General features: G+C 45.0%; 1 protein-coding gene across 1 annotated transcript in view; it reads left to right on the plus strand.

Moving 5' to 3' along the window:
- The window catches only part of Scube2 (signal peptide, CUB domain and EGF like domain containing 2), a 66,122-nt gene that overhangs the window by 35,454 nt on the left and 5,416 nt on the right, over nucleotides 1-25,252 (plus strand). Inside the window, 7 exon segments of the mRNA XM_027410062.2 lie at nucleotides 3,210-3,347; nucleotides 3,734-3,940; nucleotides 16,780-16,950; nucleotides 18,424-18,591; nucleotides 19,134-19,295; nucleotides 21,261-21,458; nucleotides 23,023-23,175. Of these exon segments, the coding sequence (XP_027265863.1) occupies nucleotides 3,210-3,347; nucleotides 3,734-3,940; nucleotides 16,780-16,950; nucleotides 18,424-18,591; nucleotides 19,134-19,295; nucleotides 21,261-21,458; nucleotides 23,023-23,175 (1,197 nt within the window).

Raw genomic sequence — 25,252 nt, forward strand, 5'->3', positions numbered from 1 at the left:
GGTTATACCTCAGGAGGGCCTTTGTGAGGTCATTGGGGAAACACTAGAGTTTATACAAGTCAGTGGGGCTTGAGATGAATCAGCCACTTGTGACTGCATTGAGTTAAAGTTTCTAATCTTAGAACTTGGTTGAAGAATAAGCTATGAAAGCAGGGGTTGACTTGGAAATGATAACATTGGTGAACAAAGATAGAATATCCAGTGTTCTTTCTGCCTTGGTGTTTGGAAACTGTGCCCCTCCCCTCCACCCCAGGGTGGTAGTAGAACAAATGTCATCCAAGGATGACTACACCTGCTGAAACAAGCAAATTGACTGTGCTGCTTTCTTCCCTAGCATTCCTTTCCATCAGATGTTTTACTTTCTGACCAACTGAGTTTAACCAGGGCTGTTTGTTTGCCCTTGGGTTTGTAGTTAACCACTGGAAGCTGTTAGGCACATCAGTAGGTACACAGCTGAAGATAATGGCTGCTCCTCCCCCAGAATCTGTCAGTATACAGTTTGGAAGGGAGGGATAAGGCCCCATGAGCCCCTCTGAGATCCATGATTGAGTATTGGCAGGCCCTTTGCAGATAGTTGCAGCCGCTGTGAGATCATGTTCGCATTTGCTGTGTCATGGCCAGAAGAAAGTATTTCACAACCCTTATCCCTGCCTTCCATTCATTCTGTCCCCTCTTCTGAGATGTTCCCTGGGCTTTAACAGGGGTGACATGAATGTCCTGTTTAGGGCTGAATCAATTTCTTGTACTTTTTAACTAGGAAAGTTTTTTTTTTTTTGGTTTTTTGAGACAGGGTTTCTCTGTGTAGCTTTGGAGCCTATCCTGGCACTCGCTCTGGAGACCAGGATGGCCTCAAACTCACAGAGATCCACCTGCCTTTGCCTCCCGAGTGCTGGGATTAAAGGTGTGCCTCACCAACGCCCGGTGGAAAGTTTTTTTTTTTTTTTTTTTTTTTTTTTTTTTTTTTTTTTTTTTTTTACTTTATTTGTATGGGTGTTTTGACTTCTTGTATATCTTTGCACCACATATGTGCCTAGTGCCCATGGAGGCCAGACAGGGTGTCTGATCTCTTGGAAGTACAAGTAGTTCTGAGCCACCTTGTAGGTGTCCTAGGTCCTCTAAAAGAATGGCCAATGGTCTTAACCACTGAGTCATCTCTCCAGCCCCCGTATTACTTACTACTTATGTTTAAAGACTTACTGTAATTTTTAATTATGTGTACTTGTGTGTGGATATGTATGTGAGTATGCATGTGTGAGTGTGGTGCCTACAGAGCCCAAAGGAGTCAGCTCTCTCTGCAGTTGGAGTTATAGAAGTTGTGAGCCACCCAGTGTGAGTGAGAATCAAACCCTGGGCCTCTGCAGGAACAATATGAACTCTTGACGACTGAGCCATCTCTCCAGCCCAGGAAAGTATTATTTAAAACAAAAACAAAAACAGATTTGGTCTGGAGTTTATTTAGTAGATTGGACCAGTGTTGAAGTAAGATGTTAATAGTGGGAAGAGCTAAACATGGTGACTCACACCTGTAATACCAACAGTTGGGAGGCTGGGGCAGGAGATTGTTGTGAGTTCAAAGTTAGCTCTGTTACATAGCTTGGACCACAGAGTAAAATTTGTATAAGAACAAAATAAGTAAATAAAAATAGTGTTAGGGCCAGTTAGATGGCTCAGCAGGTAAAGGAGCCTGCTGCCAAGCCTCATAGTCTGAGTTTGATTCCCCAGGACCCACACATACGGTAGAAGGAGAGAACTGACTCCTGCAAGTTGTTCTCTGACTTCCACAAGCCACCACCTATGTCACATGTGAGTTGTTTCATGTGTGTAACCACACATAAATGTAACTACAACATAAATAAATAATGTAAACTTCGTATTGAAACACAGCACACACACACACACACACACACACACACACACAAAATAGAAAGGAAAACAAATTGAAATTTAATCCATTTAAGCGTTGAGGTTAGCTCTTTAAGAATAGGACTGAAGAGATGGCTCTGATTCAGAGCACTTACTGACTGCTCTTCTAGAGGACCCTGGTCCAGTTCCCAGCACCCATGTTGATCATCTCACAACTGTCTGTAACTCGAGCTCCAAGGCATCTAATGCCCTCTTCTGGCCTCCTAGGTACTTGCATATATGTGGTATACACACATTCATAAATAAGAATAAAAATACCTTTTAAAACTATAAAATTTATGTTTGGGGAAAAGTATAGGTAAAAAATGAATTTGTTTCTTCCTCTGGCCTGATGGTCTATAGCACAGATAGCCTTCAGTTCAATACAGTCAGTTTTAAAAGACATGCAATTAGATTTTGTGGATATGTGGTCCTGCTTTGTAGTTTTGTTTGGTTCAGTTCTGTCTGTTGAGTCAACAGATTCATCAGAAGCCCTGGGCAGAGGGGACACCATGAAAATCAAGAATAGGGACATTCGAAGTTTATCTCCTTTTTTTTGTTTGTTTTGTTTTTTTGAGGTAGGGTTTCTCTGTGTGGGACTGGCTGTCCTAGAACTCACTCTGTAGACCAGGCTGGCCTCAAACTCTGGAGGTCCAACTGCCTCTGCCTCTTGAGTGCTGGGATTAATGGCATGGGCCACTACCACCAGCTACAAAGCCTGTCTTAGAGCAAGCATTCCACATTCCATTTTACATGGTTTCATGATACTGTTTGGTTCTGTTGAATCTTTGTGCTATTTACTGTTTATGTTTGTTTGAAATAAGACATCACCACTGATGTCCATTCTGAATCTCCCTTTGGGATGGAGTTGCACCAAGGTCCGTTGGACAGGAAACAGTGGTTGGTTTCCTTTCGTTCATTGTTTGAAGTTTCAGCATCAGGCCATCCCAGGCAACTTTGAGAAAAACCACTGTGAGAACACCTACCACCTTAGCTAGCCTTCATCAGAAATACAAAACAACCCCAGGCCCCTGGTTCTTGTTTTCTGCATATGTGGCTGGCCAATGGGAGACACCCAGCCTATACCCAGAAAAGAATGTTCAAGAACTAGACTATAAAGTTACATAGTAATGAAAATGTCCTGGGTCCCGGGACTCCAGGCTGGGGGCTGGCAATGGCTCAGCATGTGGAGTGAATCACATGGTCCCTAGAGGGTTGTAATGAAATGTTTACTGAGCCCTAACGAATGCTCAGCTTAGTGGTCTGCCAGGACTTGGCTTTCGATCATTTTTTGTTTCTTCATACAGAGAGGCACAGCCCGGTAAAAGAGAGCTTCCAGTATGCAAACCTTACATGCAGCTCTGGCAAGCAAGTCCCGGGAGCCCCCAAGGAAATGTTTATCACGGTTGAGTTTGAACGGGAAACTTACAAAAAGGAGGTGACAGGTTGGTCTGAAAGCCATCTGCAGTGCCAGGCTTCTCGGGACCCGTTCTCTTTGCCTTCCATTTTTCCATCATTTCTGGGGGGTGGGGGCAGAAACTAGCGTAAGCCCTCAAGTATCTCCTGTTTGATTTCACTCTTACAAATTATACTAAATTTGTTTAAAACTTGATGGAGATTTTTTTCCCCCCTCCACTTCACAAAATCTAAACCTACCATTTGGGTCCTACAAATCTGTTTGAATTGAATGCTGCCCAGCCTTCTAGGTTCCCAGGTTCAGGAACTTGGGGTGTTGGTGGGTCTAGCCTGGACATCTTCACTGAAGCCTGTGGGCTTGTCCCCATTCTGCTGTCCATCTGCCTCACCCCCGCCCTATCCCCCATTTCCACAGCTTCCTGCAATCTGAGCTGCATGGTAAAGCGGACCGAGAAGAGGCTACGGAAAGCCATCCGCACGCTCAAGAAGGCTGCCCACAGGGAACAGTTTCACTTGCAGCTCTCAGGCATGGATGTCAATATGGCTAAAAAGTCCCCCAGAGCATCTAAACAGCGGGAGGAGACCTGTGGAGTGGGTCAGGGCCAAGAAGAAAACCAGTGTGGTGAGTAGCCCAAGGTGTGACGACTGAGATCTCCTGGAGTGCTAGACATGTGAACAAGGGAACCAGTGAGAGACCTGGGTCATGCTTCCTTCACTCCAGAGAACATCAGGGATGTGTTTGCTCCTCTGCTGGCTGCTGTGTAGTCACCAGCACTGCCCTCTCCCCCTCGGGAACTGAGGTGTAATTTACCAGTCTTTTCCTCATACCTGGCAAGTTTGCTGGTCTGTGGTAGGCAGTGTTTGTGGAACTGAAGGACAGAAAAGCAAATGCAGCTTGGCAATGCTGCCTAGCTAGTGTGAGCCTTCTATTGTCACAGTCTCTGGAGTTACTATTCTTTGGCTTAGCACCTGGTAGCAATGAATTAAGTAATTTCTGTCCATAGTTTTGTGCAAAGGCAGAGCTAGAGGCCACATAGATATCTTGGAGACACCTGGGCTTCGGGCTGAGGCTCCAAGCAGTGTCAGTTCCATGGTGTGTTGTTGGTCTGTGTATGTGTGTGTTTCAGAGCAAATATCGTTTCTAAATCCAGCAAGAGACTCTGGGGTGGTCAGATGTGAGATTTGTTCTGTTCAGTTACAAGAGAAAATGCTTGAGAATCCTCACAGAGGGAAGTTGGGGGGTCTCCCTTTATAAATGTGATTGATTTGGTTCTTTATCTGCTAGGAAGGCAACCTTGTCCCAGCTCCTTTGATCTAGCCATAATCTTACCGGCAGGGACCAACATCTCCTACAGGCAGCAACATGAATGCTGAGGTCTATGTTCTCGTACTGAAAATCTCATTGTTGGGAGACACTTTGGGCCAGCAAAGCATTTGCCATGCAAGCACAAGGATTTGAATTTGATCCCTGACACTCAAGTAAAAAGCAGGCTTGGTGGTGCATACTTGTAATCCCAATGCTGGAGAGCAAAGACAAAAAAAAATCGCTGTTGGCCAGCCAGCCTTGTCTAATTGGAGAGTCCCAGGTCCTAATGAGAGACACTGTCTCAAAAGGAAAGTCTGGATGTTATCTGAGGAACAACACTCTAGGTTGTCTTCTGACCCCCACAAATATGCATATGCATATGCAAGCACACATGCACATATACACCCCACTCAAACCCTGTGCATGCCCCCAAGTAATAAGCATAATAGCTTTTTTAAAGACTGAATTTGTAGTCTAATTCCAAAGCTTGTTTTCACGCCTGTCTAAGGTGGAGTTCAGTAACCAGATCCCCCAAGAAGAAGCAGGGGTCTATTCTGAAGGGTCAGGAGACTCTTAGGCCCCAGCAATAGAGCATAGGTAAAGGGGTGGGACGTGGGTGTTTCTGCATGGGCATGGCCAAAGCTAGCTTCGTGCTGGAGAACTTTCAGTGAGGGCCATAGCTCCAATCTGCTGCTTGGCCAGAACTTAGAGAACACTGGAAGTAACTGCCCACAAGGGGCCAGTTCCCAGATCGTCTTGACTCTTATTCCAGCTGATTTTCTTAAAAAGAAAAGAAGGCAGTAAACTCAGCTGGCTGGTTTCTCACTTGGACTCCTCAGAGTTCCAGTCTCCACACCAAATTAGTGACAAGAGCTGGCTGTTGTGGCCCTGCTTTCTAGGGTGAGTGGACCGAATTCTTAGGCAAGCAGCCAGGCAGGTCCTCTTTCTGGAGCTGAACTGCAGCCCCTCCCTTTCCAGGCCTGTTGGGGCAAGGGCTGTGGGTTCATCAAGGAGATTTTGTGGACCGTCAAGAATTCAGGAAGACTAGTGTCAAGGCCTGTGGACCCTCAGGGATCATGTTGGCAGTGCTATGACTGGGTGTGCTTTAGGGGAGCAAAGCCCAAGAAGAGGAACAGGCCTTACTAACTCAGGCCTCTAGGCCACAAGCCTGTGGGGGACACCAATAGAGTAAAGTTGTTATGGTATGCGAATGTGTCCCTGACATGTCTATCAGCTAAATTTGGTTTGGTTTCCCTTTCGTTTCCTTTCCTTTTGTTTCCTTTCCTTTTGTTTCCTTTCCTTTCGTTTCCTTTCCTTTCGTTTCCTTTCCTTTCGTTTCCTTTCCTTTCGTTTCCTTTCCTTTCGTTTCCTTTCGTTTCCTTTCGTTTCCTTTCCTTTCCTTTCCTTTCCTTTCCTTTCCTTTCCTTTCCTTTCCTTTCTTCCTTCCTTCCTTCCTTCCTTCCTTCCTTCCTTCCTTCCTTCCTTTCTTTCTTTCTTTCTTTTTTTTTTGAAGCATGGATTCTCTGTGTATCCCTGGCTGTCCTGAAACTCACTCTCTAGTCCAGGCTGGCCATGAACTCACAGAGGCCTGCTTCTGCCTCCTAAATACCGGGATTAAAGGTGTGTACCACCACCACCTGGCATGTTTTTTTTTTTTTTTGAAGAGATAGTATGTTTTCACAAAAGCTTCTTCTAACACTAAAAATGAATCCTGTACCCAACATGGGACCAAGTCAGGCAACAATGTTGAAGACTTTCCTGTGGGAAGAACACAGCACAGGAATGGTCATGGAGGGAGGATGTGGGTACAAAGAAGGGTCCGGTATACTAAGTAGAAAGGACTTAGAAGGCTGTGAGATGGCTCAGCAGGTAAAGGCATTTGTAGCCAAGACCAATGACCTGAGTTTGATGTCTGGGATCCACATGGTGGAAGGAGAGAACTCCTAAAAGTTGCCCAGACTAATTGATGTTTTTGAACTCTAGTTGGCATGTACAATGGAGACATGCCTAGGAACGCCCTTGGTTCCTTTTAGAAAATATTGTCATCTTCTGTTTATTATTGTTTTTGTTACTGTAATGAAACATTGGAGGTTGGGTATCTTTACAAAGAAAAAGGTTTATTTTGGCTTATGATTCTGCATATCAGATGTAAAAGGGCTTTCTTTCAGTCATAGTCTCAAGGGGACCCAGGGCCTCAGATGGGAGGAGATGAGGGCACACATGAGGTTCTTGATTTCTCTCCCCCTCCCCCTCCCTCCCTCCCCCCCTCCTCCTCCTTCTTCTTCTTCCTTTTCCTATTTTGTTTTGTTCATGTCTTGCTGTGTGGTCCTGGCTCCTTGAATTTATGGATGTAACTGATCCTCCTGCCTCAGCCTCCTGAGTAGCTGACATTGTTCTTCCTATTCTTGTTAAGCTACCAGTATTCAGTCACATGGGCCCCCTTCTCTCCAAAGTCCTCCTCTAGAGATCTTAGCTTAATAATACTTAATGAATATTAAATTTCAACACATGTATCCTTTAAACCATATCCAAGTAGAGCCCCAAGAAGGTGTTTTAAAGACCTTCAAGGAGAGTGGAAACCATTGTGTTTATATACTTGAAATGGTACAGAAATCTATAGCAGTGAGCATTCTTCCCACATCTCCCCAGCCTACTTTCCAACATTGTTAAAATAGACTAGCAAAAGCCACAGTCCTCTTGAAGTTTATAAACAAGGACACAGATTATGTGTCAAATGATGACAAGGATGTGGAGAACAGGTCATCACCTGGAAAATGAACCAGAAAGATGCCAGGCAAGGTGAGGCACAAGGAGGGAGTGAACCCATAATGTAGATGTGGTCAGAGAAGGCCCACTGGAAAGCATACTGGTGCAGACACACAAAGGGAAGAGAAAGAAAACTTGGGGAAGCTTGGGAGAAAAGCATTCCAGGCAAAAGAATAAGACATAAGACAAAACTCTATAGGTATTAGAAGGAAGCACAGGATGGTGAGGCCTGGAGGGCTGGGGGGTTGGGGAGAATGACCTCAGGGCAATAGTAGAGGCCCAGTTCACTGCAGGACAGAAGTCAGCATGACTTCCTACCTATGGTTCTGGGGCTCAACCCAGGGCCTCACACACTCCCAGCCTGTACCTAAGATAGCAGTATCTGTCAGCCCTGGTTCATGAGACATTGACATGATTCTTATTTTCCTTTTACAAACAGAGCTACCGTGGATAGCCTTCTTTGTGCAAACACCAATATTCTTGAAGCCTAGATTTGTGGAAGTGTAGCTGCCAAATCAAGACCGTGCATATATAAACATTGGTAGATACTGCCAACTCACCCTTCCAAATCCCCCTCAGTGCACACTGCCTCCGGCACTGAATAAGCATGTTTAATGCCCACATCCTCACTTATGTGAGCTGTTTATCATTGGCCCTTTTAATCTTTGCAAACCCAATAAGCAAAAATAATAATAAAATCATTAACTCCTTTGATCAGTAAGAACACACAAATACTTGGTCTTAAATTAATTGTATTTCTTCTTCTAAGAACATTTATAGGTTTTGTCTAGTTACATTAAATTGTCTTCCCAGTATCACTTTAAAAAAATTAGTCAGGCATGGTGGTGCACAACTTTAATCCAGTACTCAGGAGGCAGAGGCAAGCTGTTTTCTGTGAGTCGAGGGCAGCCTGGTCTACATAGCTAGTTCCAGATAGAACTAATTCCCACAAGTTTTCCTCAGTCTTCCACACCGTACATGCACACACACTTACATAAAGTAATTTTTAAAAATTTTTAATAACATTTAAAGTCACGAGTTACACCAAAGAAAAAAATTCACCTCTGATCAAACAGAAACTCTTTCTTATTGTCATTTGTACATAGTAATGAATTTTTGGATTTATGAATTTGGCATTTGGGGACAGCCTGTTCTTCAAGTAACCTTTATACCATCTGTGATCAATTTTAACAAGATGTCAGAAAAGAAAAGCCATTCTGGGGCTGGAGACATGTTTTAGTAAAGTGCTTGCTGTGCAAGAATGAGGATCTGTGTTTTCATCCCCTGCACCCATGTAAAAAGCCAGGTGGGTGGTGTGTGCCTGAAACCCCTGTGCTGGGTCACCAGAGGTCACAGCCAGCCAGTATAGCCTAAACACTCAGCTCCCAGTCTCAGTGGGAAATCCTTTGTCAAAAACTAAGGTGAGGAGCAATTGGCAGCACCCAATATGTGTTTCTGACCTCTCCGTGCAATAACATACATGTACACAGATATACATACAGAAATAAATACGAATAAATGAACAGGAAAGCAATTCTATTTTACAAACTACAGATTCCTGGGCTGAGGCTGTAGCTCAGCATGTGTGAGACCCTGGGGTGGATCCTGAGGGGCTGGAGAGGTGGCTCAGCAGTTAAGAGAACTGCCTGATTTTTGAGAAGACTGGATTTGAGTCTAGCACCCACATAGTGGCTCATGAATGTCTGTAACTCCAGTCCCAGAGCTTCTAAGGCCACCAGGCATACACATGGTTCAGAGACACATAGGCTTTCAAAATACCCATACACAATAAATACATAAATAAATAATTTTTTCAAAAGGAATGTGTTTCATAAGCCAGATATGGTGGCACATGCTTGTAAACCCAGAATTCAGGAGGCTGAGGCAGGAAGATTAAAAGATCTATATAGAGAGACTTTGTCTCAACAATAGCAAGAACATAATTTGATAAACTGTTGACATATCAAATCCAATGTGTTCAATATTATGCTAAGTGCTTTGTATATGTTTTCTCATTTAATTCCTACAAGTCCATATTATGTCCTTTCCTTTTAAAGATGAGTCAAAGGCATAGAAAACTAAGCTTTCCCCTGCTAATTTCAACTAGCAAGTGAATGTCAGAGGCAAGACTTAAATCCAAGTCTGAATCACAAGCCTGTGTTTCTGACTCCCAATCTGAGTACCCTCCTGAGCAAAGCCTGAGCCCTGAGATCATTCCTTCATACTGTACTCAGAAAGAAAGCTAAGTGTCCACTCTGTGGTGGGTAGTGAGGAGCTCTGGGCCAATGAAATACCACCTCGTGAGTTGCACCCAATTGTTCCAGTGTAGGGTCAGACAGAGAACTAGTCCCCAAAGAGGGATGGATGCCTAAGCCATGTTTGGAAGGAGGCACTGTTGATGGTAGGTGATGGTAGGAAGAACACTCAGATAGTGGCACAGTCCAGAGAATCATGAAAGAACAAGTTGTGCACAGAGCCAGGCCTGCACATCAGTGTCAGGAACCTGGAGATCCAGGTAGGGTAATTCGGCTCAGAGAAGGCATGGCCAATCACAGAAGACCTAAAGTATACAGATAAGGAGCTTCACTTTCTCCTTTCAATGCCATGGTGTTTGTCTTAATTAGGGTTTCTATTACTGTGATTAAACACCATCACCAAAAGCATCTTGGAGAGGAAAGTTCTTATTTTTGCTTATGTGCCCTAGTCACAGTCCATCACTGAAGTCAGGGCAAGAACTCAAGGCAGGAACTCAGAGGCAGGAACTCAAGAGACCACGGAGGAATACTGCTTACTGGCTTGCTCCTCATGGCTTGCTCTGTTTGCTTTCTTGGTGTTTTGGTTATTAAGCTAACCTTTAATGGCTGAGCCATCGCTCCAGCCCCAAGTTTTCTTTTTTATATGCCCTTGGATCACCTGCACAGGTATGGCATCATCTGTAGTGGGCTGGGCTCTTCCACATCAGTCACTAATCAAGAAGATGCCAGACCTGTTTTCTAGCCAATCTAATGGAGCCATTAGGTACTCTAAGGAGAACCCTCTTCCCAGATATGTCTAGGTTTGTGTGAGTTGAGATTTAATCAAGAATTGTCTGAGTCATATGTATATTTGAGAAAAATCTTCCTGCCTGTATTGGAAGAGGTGGGACGATCGGCAGAAAGCCTGGCTGGGGAGTTTTCAGTGTATCACATAAGAAGTACTGATGTCACTAAGGCCCTGGATTGAGGGCAGAACACAGTAGGTCAGAGGCACATTTACTATATATTTGAATTTATGACTGTTTTTTGGTACTACTAGCTAATATAAACAACAAATGACTAGATAGGATAAGACAAGGATTCACTAAACAGAATTTGAACTGACTGTCCTCTTCAGGTACAGCCTTTCCAACTGTTGATTGTACTGGTGTGAATCCATTTCTAAAGCTGACTTTTCATTTGTGGCTAGTGCTCTGTGTGAATTTCTGTCAGATCTGATTACTCATGACTGTTTGTCTTGTGATATGGCTTGATCAAGAGCTAGTGATTGTGGTAAAAGACGTGGCTACCCCAGCATGTTCCTGTCTTGTCCTAGCGCCTTTTGTAAACCTTCAGTGCAGATGGCCTCAAAGAAGTCATTCACAGCTGCTTTCTGTGATTTTATGGTGGTTAATCACTTTGTTTGAAACTATATATGATAATCAATTAAGTCTATTTGACCAGGCACAGTTAAACCGTAATTCCTCAAAATGTATGGCAAGGAATGAATCTGTCAGTCCTTCTATGTACCCAGAGTTGTGGAATGCCCACAACTCTCTTTTCTTAAAGACATTCAAGGTCTTCCCTACAACTGTCTCATGGCTCTTGGACAGGTGGATTGACTGAGGGACCAGACTCACACCACATATGTAACCAGTGGAGGCCTGTTACTTATTTAGTGGGGAGAAGTGAACATGTAGAGATCGGAGGATGTTTTTCTTATACCTCTGAGTCATCTAGTAAGCCCTTGAAGTGCAGTGTGTGCCTCAGAGAACACAGAGAACCAGCTAGTGCCCCTGAGGACCAGCACTTAGATACCAGACTCAGTGTTCCCTCCTCCTTCCCAACCAAACCTGCCTTTCCTCCCCTCAGTAAATGGCCCTTCTCTTTATATAGTGGCTCCAGCCGGAAGCTGGTGTCTTCCTGGCATCTCCTCTGCTATAACCCTTATCCCTCCACTGGTAAATCCTGTCAGCCCTGCCTGCAGGTAGGCTCCTGAGCCCAGTTAGTGTCCCCTCCTCCACTGTCACTGCTGGCTGGGTTCCCTACCACCCTCCTTTCCCCTGTCTGTCCTTACAGGCTCTGAGTGTTCTTCCTGCCCTCAATCTGTTCTCACACAGCAGGCAAAAGATGGCTTAGAGACAGAGTTTCTGACACACTGCCTGCCCATTCAGGACCTCGACACGCTGTAAGCCTTCTTTCCTTATTATGGCCTTCAAGACCTCACACAACCTGCCTTGCTTGTTCTGTATTGTTTGTTTTTTGTTTGGTTGTTTGCTTGGTTTTCAGTGTTTCACTATGTAGCCTAGGCTGGCCTTGAACTCACAGTGATCTTCCTGACTCAACCTCCCAAGTGTTAGTGTTATAGATGTATGCTCTTTATCTGTTTGAGATAGGGTCTCACTGTGTAGCACAGGCTGTCTTCAAACCTGTAATTCTCCTCTTTTAGCCTCTTAAAATACATCTCCACTCACCTTGCCCCTTTCTTCCTGTTCCTGTGACATAAGTTGTCTATACTAGATAGTCTCATGGCAAGACGGTTTCCCTCCTCTATTCCAGTCTCTGCCCAGAGTACTCTTTCCTAGCCACCTTACTGAAACACAGACATGCAGACATGGGGTCCCAGTACACTGCTTACTTTGCATCACTATGCCACTGCTTGGCACTGTACTGTGTGTTCTTTTGCCTACTTATTGTCCATACTCTCCATGAGAACAAGGGCTCTATGAGGGTAAGGCCATATCTGTCCCCTCCCCTGTTGCATCTCCAGCTCCTAGAAGAACACTAGACACACAGTTTTTGATTGGTATCATTGTTAAATGAAGATGCTAATGATTCTTTATGAGCACCACTAAAGGACAGGGCTTAGTGGGTAAAGGTGCCTGCCACCAAACCTGATGACTTGAGTTCAGTCCCTGGAACCCACAGGTGAGAACTAACTCCCACTAGTAGTCTTATGGCATATACTGCCCCCGCCCCAAACACACACACAATCAATAAAACGAAAAAAAATTAACAAGAAAGAATGAAATCCTAAAGGTAGGTGACAATATGCAAAGAGGGCAAAACACAGCTTTCTGGTAGGTGTGGAGATTTAAATTGAGGGCCAAAAAGTCACTTTGAAGGAAGTGAAATTTTGACTCCACTTAACCAGGCATGAAGAGAACATAACACACACTTGGGTCCCCAGCAAGGGAGGTCCACAGCTAGGCTCATTTCTAGGCCTCGACCATGAGGATGTTTTCAGACAGCAACCCTGACTGCACCCCCAAATCCTGCAAAGACAATGAAGAAGCAATTCTTCAGTCCAAGAAGTTGCTGTGCCCTGTTACCCTGGGGGTAGTCTTTTAAAGGAGGCTCTAGCCAGGATCCTGAGGCTACTGCATCGCCTTGGGACTCTTGGGACTTGCCCCTGAGCTGGGACAAAGCAGCCACCCCAGGATACCTTGGGAATCTGCATGGCTGCTTGTGGCTCAACTTCAGAAGTCAGACTCAATCCTTAAGACAACGGTGAGATGCTGGAGAGTGGCCCCTTTTATTAGGTTCACCCTCTTAGCTGCAGAGAGACCATAGTGTTTGCCCATAGCCTGAAATACTCAAAGGCCAGGGAGCTGAAAAGAGGGCAAGCCTTTAGGCCTCTTTGTCACCATTAATCCTGGTCCCTGCTGGTTTCTACCCTTTTGCATCAGAAAGGCTTTCTTGTATTTTTTTTCCTCTTTTTTTAAGAGGAGGAGAAACAGCTGTGCAGGATTTGAGAATAGGATTTTAATGGTCACTGACAGTACACAAAAGCTTTGCTGTGATGGTGAAGTGCTTTGGGGGCAATTGCCTCCATTGTCTGAGGGCAACAACACAAGCAGGCCACTCAAGGGGAAGAGAGAAGCAACTGGGACATGTCGAGGTCCCATCCAGCACACATGCATGCACAGCGCTGTTCCCAGGCATCCGTCCCGACAGGGTTTCACTTGTGTTTACCTTGGGGAAGAAGCAAACATATCTGGAAAGTATGTGGCATGGAATTCTTTCCCTAGGTCTTACTGTGTGGAAGCTGTGACTGACAAGATGAGGTTGTTTATGTGAAGTGGCCCTCTCACTGTGGGGAGAAAGAAACAGGGCCTTCTTGACCACAGGGCAGCCAGCCCTTTGATCAGTAAGAAAATCCCAATTGATATGGGATGACTTGAGGCCTCTTCAAATGGGACCTTGACAAGGATTGGGGGCTGGGTAAATAGCTCCAAGGTGGAGCCTTATGTGGACAGTCCTGTGTCCATCCTGGTACCCTGTTCAGTGGGACACAGGTCTAGGCCTGAACTGGATGCTGTGTTTTCCACCAGAGGAACCGGTAGTGCCAATCACGTTGCTCTGCCTCTGCGTGAGGATTGACTGTGTTGCCGGGATCAGTTATAACCTGGGTATCTGCCATCAGCTCTTTCTCTAGTGGAAATGGCTCAGGCCAGAAACACTCCAGACAGGCTAGCACTGATTTGCTTTCTGCCAGCCTCCATGACTGCTTGGCTGGAGAAATCCATAGAAGAGTTATTCTCATGAGACATGGGCTAGAAGCAGTGCAGTTGTAGAAACCATCATGGAACAAGGCTGTGTGCAGAGAGTAAGTCTGAAATATAGACTCTGCCATGGGTATATGTATCCTGCTCTTTATGGCATTGAGTGCCAAGGAAGCAAGGTGGGTTTGTATTTAAGATTTCAGTTATAACAAAATTACAAAATCTTTGGGGGCTGGAGAGAGGGATAAGTGGTTAAAAGCACTAGCTGCTCTTCCAGAGGACCCAGGTTTGATTCATAACACCCACATGGTGGGAACAACCATTTGTAACTCCAGTTTCAGGGGACCTGACACCTCCTTTTGACTTCTGTAAGAGCCAGGCACATACATGGTATACAAATATATACAAAGGCAGAACAGTTGTACACATAAAATAAAATCTTTTTGAAAAATCACAAACATATAAAAACAACCATATATATATGTGTGTGTGTGTGTGTGTGTGTGTGTGTGTGTGTGTGTGTGTGTTTTGAGACAGGGTTTCTCTGTGGCTTTGGAGGCTGTCCTGGAACTAGCTCTTGTAGACCAGGCTGGTCTCGAACTCACAGAGATCCACCTGCCTCTGCCTCCCGAGTGCTGGGATTAAAGGCGTGCGCCACCAACCCCCTGCCAACCCACAAATATTTTAAGACAAAAACGTAATCAATACAAAAAAGTGTTAAGATTTAAATGAGTATAGATTTTATTGGTTAAGTACATCTAGCTGTAGAAATAATACCTGAAATATTGCATAGCCTTATTCTGATGAAAATAAAACCTCATTTTAAACTGTATTCTTGAGAGAATAATGAAAAAAATGGGTAATAAACAATTTTTGTTTGTTTGTTTTTGAGACTAGGTTTTGCTCTGTAGGCCTTGAACTTGCTATGCAGACTAGGTTGGCCTTGAACTCACAGAGATCTGTCTGTCTCTGCCTCCTGAGAGTTGGGTACCTAGCACTGAATGATTAATTACTGATGACATTGTTTACCTTGTTTAAACCTAAGATTCCCTATGCAAACTGCACTTCTAGGATGGGAAGGAGATAAACACCTCCTCAGACAGTTGAGGTGTGTAATGGTCAACTTTGTCCTATGGCTCTACTTTTCTATTTCCTGGAAGATTTAAGTTTTAAAAAGAGCATGTTTGCTCTAGTCAGACCCTTAGCTGCTTAACGAAGGCCTGAGCTTTTGTCTCCAATTGTGCGAGTTATATTCCTATATTCCTCTCCTAAGTCAGAGTCCAAGGTGCTAACCATTTCACCAGGGAAAGCCCCTCTTAGATTCAGAGCTCTAAACCTTGCCAAAGATGTATTCCCCAGAGAGGCTGTGAGACTTTGGACCAAGTTATTTAGCCCCCTCTTCCTAGGTACTCTTTCTGTAAACTAGAGCTAATGGTGCCACCTGCTCTCCAGGGTTATGCTAAGGAATACATGGCATATTACAGGTAAAGCGTCTGGCATGTCATGTACACAGTAGGTACTTAATGTCAGCTACATAGAAAGACTATACAGGGGCTATAAGGATGATGCTTGTCTGTTGAAATAGGAAGCCACATTGGGTATATTTACTTCACTTTCATGATGTAGAACAGGGCATAAATCCTTATTTAACTAGCACCATCAGAATCTTGAATTAACTAGCAATCAGAAGTATAGTCAAGCATTTTCTTATTGCTTATTCTTCATGGAACATTTATAAGAGTTTATGCTTTGGAATGCATTTATTGCACATCTGAAGTGTGCTGTTTAATGAGGTCCTCAAGACCTTACTTACCCATGCAGTGGCTGAAGGAGGAGCTTTAGAAAACACTAAAGCTGATGGGTTTTCCTCCTTCCAGTGCCCACTCCCTCCCACCACCAAGAATAAAATTCCAAAACATCTGGAATTCAGGAACTCTTTTTACCTATCCCCAGCTCCCCTTCCCTTTGTTCCAATATGCCATGCAAGAACCTCTGAGACAGCCCATTTCTACTGTGTAGATCCTATCCATCCTTCAAGGCCTGACTCAAATATGACTTCCTTTAGGAAGCCTTGCTGGATGCTACCAGACAGAATTCAGAACACCTTCCTCGGAGCTGGACCTGTATGTAGCTCAGTGGGAGAGTGACTAGCATATGTGAGGCTGTAGGCCCAATCTCTAATTCTTCCAGGTGAAAACACACACACACACACACACACACACACACACACACACACACACACACACACACACTCAGAGAGAGAGAGAGAGAGACAGAGACAGAGACAGAGACAGACAGACAGAAAATGAGTAATTTTCACCTTTTTACTCCTTTGATAGCCCTGTAAACTAGGACAACCCAGGTGTTAAACAAACAAACAAAATACAAAAAGCCCAACATTTCATCAAGTGCTTCTGCTACACAATAAGGTTCCTATGGCCCTGGCTGGCTGGTCTAGGGAGATACAGAGCTATTAGATGGAGGGGTGGTGATAGGAATGGGGAAGCCAGAGATAATGCATACTCTATCTTTAAGGGATGCGCATGGTGAGTGTGGTCCATTTTCATCTTAACATCTTCATCTCTAGCACTCACATCATGCTTCCCCAGCCTCTGTCTCACACTGACCAGATTGTCCCCCCTTTGGCTAGTCAGTTGCAGAGCTGGGACGTATTATGATGGATCACAAGAACGCTGCATTTTATGTCCAAATGGAACCTTCCAAAATGAGGAAGGGCAAGTCACTTGTGAACCATGCCCAAGACCAGAAAATCTTGGGGCCCTAAAAATCTCAGAAGCCTGGAATGTATCTGAATGTGGAGGTAAGGATTCTGTCTGTCCCTTCTTATTCCTTCAACCCCCAGTGTTGTTGTTTAGACTAAGGCCGGGTGGCACCCCAAAGACTCTGGACAATGCATACTAGACCTTGGTCTTCCCACATTCCCACAAGCAGAGACCATGTTGGGTCTCTAGTGCTTGGGTCAGCACCTGACACACTGGGCTGATGCCCACATGAGCAAAAGCATGAAGATGGGGACACAGCTCCGTTGGAAGAGTGTGTACTGTACTGCATTAATGGGACATGGTAATGGACACTTGTAATCCCAGTACTTGGGAGGTGGAGGAAGGAAGATCAAGAGTTCAAGGTTATCTTTGACTACATAGTGAGTTTGAGGTCTGCCTAGGCTATATGAGACCCTATCTTAAAAATAAAGACAAAAAGATGGGGGAGATATTGGCAGAACAATATAAATGTTACACTTATATGCTTTCATCACTCTGTAAATATACACACTGGAGACCTCAGCCATTGCTTGGTCTAAAGGGCCCTGGCTAAACGAAATGAGTCACAACACAATATTGAAACACGTGAATCTAGAAAAGGGACCGGTAGTGATGAGGGAACATTAGTAGGGGTGGGATGGAGAGAAGCTTGAGTTGGGAAAGAGTAATTAGAATACATTGGATATGTGCTGATACAAAATTAATTAATAAAAATAATTGAAAACCCCAAATAAATAAATAAATACAAATCAAAATAAGCCAAATCCCAAAATAATGCAAAAATCCCATAAATCAGCAACAGATGGGATTTGGGTAGGGTTGCAAGACAGACTCTATAGAGCATCTTGCTAATGCCAAGCTGCTTCCTAAAGAACAGAGCTTCTGAGAGTCTTTCACTAATGTCTTCCTCCTTTCCTGATCTTGAGAAGGGAAAAAGGAACCATGTTTAAAGCCAGTGTCACTGGGTCCCTCTGTCCATGTGGGGTGAGTTCGTTGGGTTGGCAGACTGATTGCAGTAGGTCAGGACATACCTCAGTGCATGGAGATGCAACTGAGAGATGGTGGAATGGGAGACTCTTTAAGTCAGTTCATGCAGTTTCTAAGTGAGCTTGGGCTTCTCTGTGTAATCACCAGATTGACTCCATAGCAGAGATTTTTTTTCATGCTTTTCACTCCATTCCCACCCCAAGCCCACCCCATTACAAGAGATGCCCTGGTAGGGTACAGGCCAAGGCTCCACACATATCAGGTCTTTCTCATATTAGAAGTAGATAGCATGGCTTTTTGGTGCCCATCTTTGCACTGGGCTCTGTAGGCATGTGTGCAAACCTCAGGCACTTGCCCACCTCCTCCTAGGGATCCTGGTAAGACTGGCTGGGTGCTTCTCACTGATGTGTGAATTGAAGTTAGCATGGGGTATCAGGCCTCATAAAGGCCCATCACTTCTGCAGAAAGGTGGGGAATAGCTTCCCTGGGGAGCCTCACTCACCCGGAGCCATTACTCCCTGCAGGCCTGTGTCAACCCGGTGAATATTCAGCAGATGGATTTGCCCCTTGCCAGCTCTGTGCCCTGGGCACTTTTCAGCCTGATATGGGACGTACGTCATGCCTCCCATGTGGAGGAGGTCTTCCCACGAAACATCTGGGAGCCACTTCCTTCCAGGATTGTGAAACCAGAGGTGAGTACTTGCTTGCCCCTTTCTGGAACTCCACTTCTCTTCTGGGTCCTGCAGGGTCCAGTGAAGATATAACCCAGTCCGAGCTGCCCCTGTGGTAGGGTTTAGGTCTCCCCAGCCACCTAGGCTGCTCACACAGGTCTGATGAGTGGGCAGCAATGAGCAGGTTTTACAAGCAGACCTCCTGAGCACCACCCCTCTAGTCCTCCTCTATCTCAGTGTCCTAGCCTAGCTGCTCCCCATCACCCCCATTCAGTGCTACCAGCCCCCTCCAGATTCCATTCTCTGCCTCTCCCAAGGGAAGCCCAAGTCAGCCTTGGTCTGTGCCCTCATTGTTCCAACCCCGAAGATTTAAGAGGTGACCACTGCTGCCTGGCCACGTGCATCAAGTGCATTTTGAATATTATGAATCCCTCCTACTCTGGCTATTGAGGGAATGTGTTAATTAATCCCAGCTTGCCAGGAAAGCAGTATTTCATCTAGGCATAATAATTTATTTCATAACCCTTGAAGCCTTTGATTAAAAATAGTCTTTTTCTTCACAGTTCAATGTTCGCCTGGGCATTTCTACAACACCACCACACACCGATGTATTCGTTGTCCACTGGGGACGTACCAGCCTGAATTTGGAAAAAATAACTGTGCTTCCTGTCCGGGCAATACTACCACTGACTTTGATGGCTCTACCAATATAACACAGTGTAAAAGTAGGCTTTTCTCTAAGGTGTTTCATAGACTGGTTCAGACTTGGGCAGGGGTGTGAGGAGGTGGTGGGGTTCCAGGTCCATTCAGGATCGTGTGCATGAGGTCCACTCATAGCTAAGTGGACCAGTGCTATGGGAGAGAGAGGCTGCAGTGTCTTGGCTGTTAAATGGCTATAGCTATGATCCACAAGTACTCCCCTTTTTTATATGTGTGGGGCAGGAGATTGAACCAAGTGCTTAAAAGTGTACCCTGTATCTCTGAACCCCACTCCAGCTATCTCTCTACCCTTACAACTGTACCTTTCCTTGGAGGATAATTTTAGTTCAACCTAGCTCAACATGCATTGTCTGAGGCCTGCCCCATTCCCAGCATCCTGCTATGTCAGCCTGGCCAAGCTGCCAGGAGCCAGAATATAGGACTGCAGAAGGAGCAAGTGATTGGTCTCTGGAGGAAAGGTCTTTGGAGGGCATGGAAGGAGAATGGAAAAGATAGGAGAGAGCTTCATGTTCCAGACAGCCCTCAGGAAAGCCAAGACTTAGGCAAGCAAAAAGCCTTCTGGGAGCAGACTTCTGAACCTAAGCTCAGATGAGCTTGCAGGCCAGGAAAAGGAGGCCTTGGGGTCCTGCTAGAGTGCAGTTTGTAGTTTCAACAATGGGGGAATGAACCATTTAAGGACTTCCTAATGTGGGTATTTCCTGCATTACCTGATATGTAAAATTCTACAGTAAAGGCCAAAAGTAGAGCTCACCTAATAATGACTGCCATCCGTGCTAGTGAGGAGACCTCCGCAAACTGGAGAAGCTTGGGCTTGACAGGGGCATTGAACCAGTAGAGTTTTATGCTTAAAAGGTTCTATAGCTGTCTCTGCTAGATTGCTTTTTATTTGTTTGTTGTGCTTTGTTTTGATTTCTGTAGTGGGGATTGAAACTAGGGCCTTGCATGTGAGAAAAGAATTTTACCACTGAGCTACAGCATTAGCCCAAAATGTCCTCTCTGTCTCAATGTAGTTGTAGTCATAGACACTGGTCTTGAATACATGCTTTAACAGTACTCTCACTACTATCCATGAGAGCCTCATCTGTGAGACTAGACTTTGGGAAGATTTACAGTGTTAGGAAATTCTTCCATATACCAAGATGACTCTGTTCCTGGTCTTCCCACTTCCTGGGCTTTGGCTCTGTATCAGGAGTCTCAAATCACAGTTCCTCAGGCAACCCTGAATTCCATGACTCTCCCTTCTCCTTTTCCTCTTAGAAGAAAAACCTAGTTGTTGTCATTATTATTATTATTATTATTATTATTATTATTATTATTATTTACCACTGCTAACTCCAAGTTATAGTTAGAGAAGAAAAATCACACCCAATTTCTCTTGTACAGGTTTACCCAATGGTATTAAGCAGTAAGTTCCCTGAGGAACTCCTGACTATGCCTGTATCTAAGCCCCAGATCTTTGGATGACATACAGGGGCTCAGTGCCTGACAATAGAGCTGAGGTAGTGAGCATGTACCTATGAGCTCTTTTCCTTTGATGCCAGATGTAAACATACAGCATATCTGAGTGCATCCAATAGTTAGTTGAAACTTCCTTCTCCATTGAAAAGTAAAACAGAAAGAAAAGTGAAAAAAAAAGTTTGTCTTATCTTCATTAAAGCTCTTGGTTAAATATTCTCTGCTGAGCTGTGAGCTGTATTCTGAAGTCAGTATTTGTTCCTCTGATATGTAGGATGGTAAACAAAATAGCAAAGATGAAATGTGTCGACCTTGGTGTCTTCAGGCTAGCATGGTAGGCTGCTCTGGGGAGTCCATGCTGCTTGACTCTCACAGAGGCAATGAACTTGGCCCCCAAGGAGGCCATGAGCACTATGGGATGCAACAGGGGGTCTGCTGTTCTTGACTACCCTTGGGGTGTCTACAATGGCAATGACAGTGTTTTGCCCTCCTAACTCATGGCACTTCCTTTCCAGACAGAAAGTGTGGAGGGGAGCTGGGGGATTTCACAGGGTATATTGAGTCCCCAAACTACCCTGGGAACTATCCTGCCAACTCGGAGTGCACCTGGACCATCAACCCACCACCTAAACGTCGTATCCTGATTGTGGTCCCCGAGATCTTCCTGCCCATAGAAGATGATTGTGGTGACTACCTGGTGATGCGAAAAACCTGTGCGTCTCTCCCTGGGCTTCCCTTCCCTCCCAAGGCAGCCTGGGAAACCTGATGCCCTGTCTAGCACGCCCCCCCCCCGCCCCCAGCCCCAGCTTTAAATGTGAGGAGCAGGTCTAGTGGATTCTTTCCTTCATAGTGGAACAGAGACAGGACATGAGTTTATAGCCAAGTGGGGCTGACTTGACATTGTTCACTCAAGGTAGCAGCCCTAGGCCAAAGGCATGGTGCAGGCAAGAAGGAAGGAAGGCCCCTCTTCTCACCCCGAGTTAGCCTCTGGTGTCTATAAAGGGATGCTACCACCAATGCAGCTTGATGACAGAGATGAGAGTGGGCTCAACCCCAGATTCACCTCCTACTGGGTCTGTAATCTTGGGTGGACATTTTAAACTACTTACTGTAGTCTGGGGTGGGGGGCGTTGGAGAAATGTCAGCCACTGCCTTGTAGGGCTGTTAGGACTAAAAGAGTTCAAGTTGTAGAGTGCTTGGAAGGAGCCATGTGTTTTCCCTTCTTTTTTAAAAATTTACTGGTATGTACTGCTTTTATAAAATAACAGGCTTCATTATGACATTTCATACATATATATGATATATTTTGATTATATTCTCCCTCTATTACCCTGTTGTATCTCCCTCCAACTAATCCCCTTCCTCTTCCCAATTAATCTCTTTTCTGTGTTTGTCTTTGGGGAGGAAGTTGTATGTTGTGTTTTGTGTGTGTGTGTGTGTGTGTGTGTGTGTGTGTGTGTGTGTGTGTGTTTCCCTAGGAGCATGGATAAGATGTTATTTAGAATCAATAAGATCAAGCCCATAAACTGCTTAGTGTACTCCCAGAAAGCTACAGTAAGTGGGGTTGACTTTTGCTGGGTATCAGCAACTGGATCTGGACTCTGGGGCCATCTCTCCACTCCTACCATGGAAAGGCTGGCCTAGGATATGGCTGTTTGTCTGCCGAGGGCAGGTGGAGCTCAGCCTTTCCTTGGGTTAAAATATAATTCCCAGCTGAATCTTCCAAGACTTTCTACTATTGGGATAAGCCTAAAAGCTGTGTGTGTGTGTGTGTGTGTGTGTGTGTGTATGTGTGTGTGTGTGTGTGTGTGTGTGTGTGAGAGAGAGAGAAGAGAGAGAGAGAGAGAGAGAGAGAGAGGGAGAGGGAGAGGGAGAGGGAGGGGGTAGGTACTTGTGGAGGCTTGAAGACAATCTCAGTTGTTATTCCTCAGATGCCATCCATCTTGTTTTTTGGGAAAGGTTCTCTCATTAGCCTGGTACTTATCAAGAAGGCTAGACTGGTTGGGCAGCAAACCCCAGGGGTTTACGTGTCTCAGCTATCCCATGACTACTCTATCTGGCTTAAAAAACAAAAACAAAAACAAAAAACCATGGGTTCTGGATATTAAACTCAGGTCCTCATGTTTGCAAGGCAAGCACTTTACCAAGGGAGCTGTTTCCCCAGCCCAAGAATTCTTGAGCTTAACTTACTGTGTGGGCTAAGTGTTTTCAAAGTTTTCCTGACTGCTGGCTCCATGACACCTCTTCAACTCCACCCCCTCCAACTTCTCTTGGCAGCTTCATCAAATTCTGTGACCACATATGAAACCTGCCAGACCTATGAACGCCCCATCGCCTTCACCTCCAGGTCAAAGAAGCTGTGGATTCAGTTCAAGTCCAATGAAGGGAACAGTGCCCGAGGATTCCAGGTCCCCTATGTGACATATGATGGTAAGCAAGAGTGTGAAGCTCGGGCTGCAGGGGTGGTGTGGCTCTGCTCTGAACTGAAGGAATTGGCTTCAGAGCTAGCTGGCAGATGCTAACAAGCACACCCACTCAGCCAGCCAGCCAGGGTGAGGCAAAAGGACATGGCTGACTCACTGCGGCCACATTTTAAACAGACATTTGGGTACACTTCCTGTAGGAATGAAAAAGAACGGTTTAGAAAATACAGGGAATGTGAGTAGAGTCAGGTGTGTGGGAATGTGGCTGCTGGAGTCAGCCAGCCAGCTGTCTGTTGTCTGTTCCAGGACTTGTAGGTTACTTATCATCTCTAAGCCTTGTTTTCTTCATTCCCAGTGGTGACCAAACCCAGGGCTTCTAACTCTGAGCTACACCTCTAGTCAAGCAGATTTCCTTCTCTCTCTCTCTCTCTCTCTCTCTCTCTCTCTCTCTCTCTCTCTCTCCCTCCCTCTCCCTCCCTCCCTCCCTCCCTGTTCAAGATAGGGTTTCTCTGTGTGGCTCTGGCTGTCCTGGAACTCACTCTGTAGACCAGGCTGGCCTCAAATCTCACAAAGATCCATCCATCTGCCTCTGCCTACCAAATTCTGGGATTAAAGGCGTGCACCACCATGCCCGAAAGCCATGTTTTCTTAATGAGTGATGAAGTAAATCATTTGAGTGAACATTAGGAGTTCAACGTGGGACAGTTTCTGGCAGATAGTAATTACTCAAAAGTATATGACTTTTTCAGGTTGTGGTATTTATTAGACTGCTCCTAAGAAAAGGAAGAGGCTTAACTCCAGGTCCTGCCCCAATTTTGACTCTGTGATCTTGGGCAAGTTAGATGATGTTTCTGGATCCTCTGATCCCTGGAGACCTATTTAGACTCTGAGACTTGGTCAACAAATATTTATTGTGACCAGAACACCAAAGTGTGTATTTTGTCATAGGTGCTTTTACAGGGCATATACAAAGCTCTTCAAGTGCAGAGGGGGAGAAAGCAGCAATTATTCTGAAGAGGCTTGGAGGGAAAAATCAGTTTCAAGAGGTCTGGGTCTTGAAAGAATATGTAAATTGGGCTGGGACATAAATAGAGAGGAAAAATATTCAGGAAGAGGGCAAAGGATAGAGCACTAACACAACTGGGTCTGATTTGGCCAGTGGGTAGGGAGCACAGGAGGGTAAATGAGGGTGGGGCTAGCAGTGAGTAGCCAAGCTCAGGAGAGTAGGCTTAATTTTATAGGGAGCCATTAAAGATTCTTAGGCAAAAAGACCACATCCTTGGCTTTTCTAACTTGCCTTTCTCCCTCCCTCCCTCCCTCCCTGCCTCTTTCTTTTCTTTCTTTCTTTCTTTCTTTCTTTCTTTCTTTCTTTCTTTCTTTCTTTCTTCCTTTCTTTTCCAAGACAGGATTTCTCTGTGTAACAGCCCTGGCTGTCCTGGAACTCACTCTGCAGATGAGGCTCTCCTCCAAGTCACAGAGACCCACATGCCTTTACTTCCCGAATGCTGGGGCTAAAAGCATGTGCCACCACCGCCCCAGCTACATAGTTTATTTCTAACACGTGACAAAGACTAGACTCTCATTCTACCCTGCAGTTGCTGCAATAATATGTAATGCCTAGGGCAAGGGCTCTTGGAATCTGATGTCTGGGACTCTGCTGAAAGAGACACTGAGCCTAGTGTCTGCCTGGAAGCAGATGTCTGACAAGCTCTCCTGTCTGAAGTCAGGGAGGAAACCAAGGAGACTTTAGGGCTTGGGCAAATGTTATCAAGGCATTGAGACATTTTCATACATCACACTTTATTCTGCCTTTGTGAAATATATAAATGTCCCCCTTTTAAAAAATCATTAATTATTTGTATTTTACATACATTGGTGTTTTGCCTGCATGTATGTCTGTAGGAGGGTGTCGGACCATCTGGAACTGCAGTTATAGACAGCTGTGAGCTGCCATGTAGGTGCTGGGATTTGAACCTGGGTCCTTTTGGAAAAGCAGCCAGTGCTCTTAACAACTGAGCCATATCTCCAGCCTCCTAAATGTCCCTTTAAATTTTTTTAAATTTTATTTTATGTACATTGGTGTG

This window comes from Cricetulus griseus, chromosome 3 (assembly GCF_003668045.3).
Source record: "Cricetulus griseus strain 17A/GY chromosome 3, alternate assembly CriGri-PICRH-1.0, whole genome shotgun sequence".
Lineage (NCBI taxonomy): Eukaryota > Metazoa > Chordata > Mammalia > Rodentia > Cricetidae > Cricetulus > Cricetulus griseus.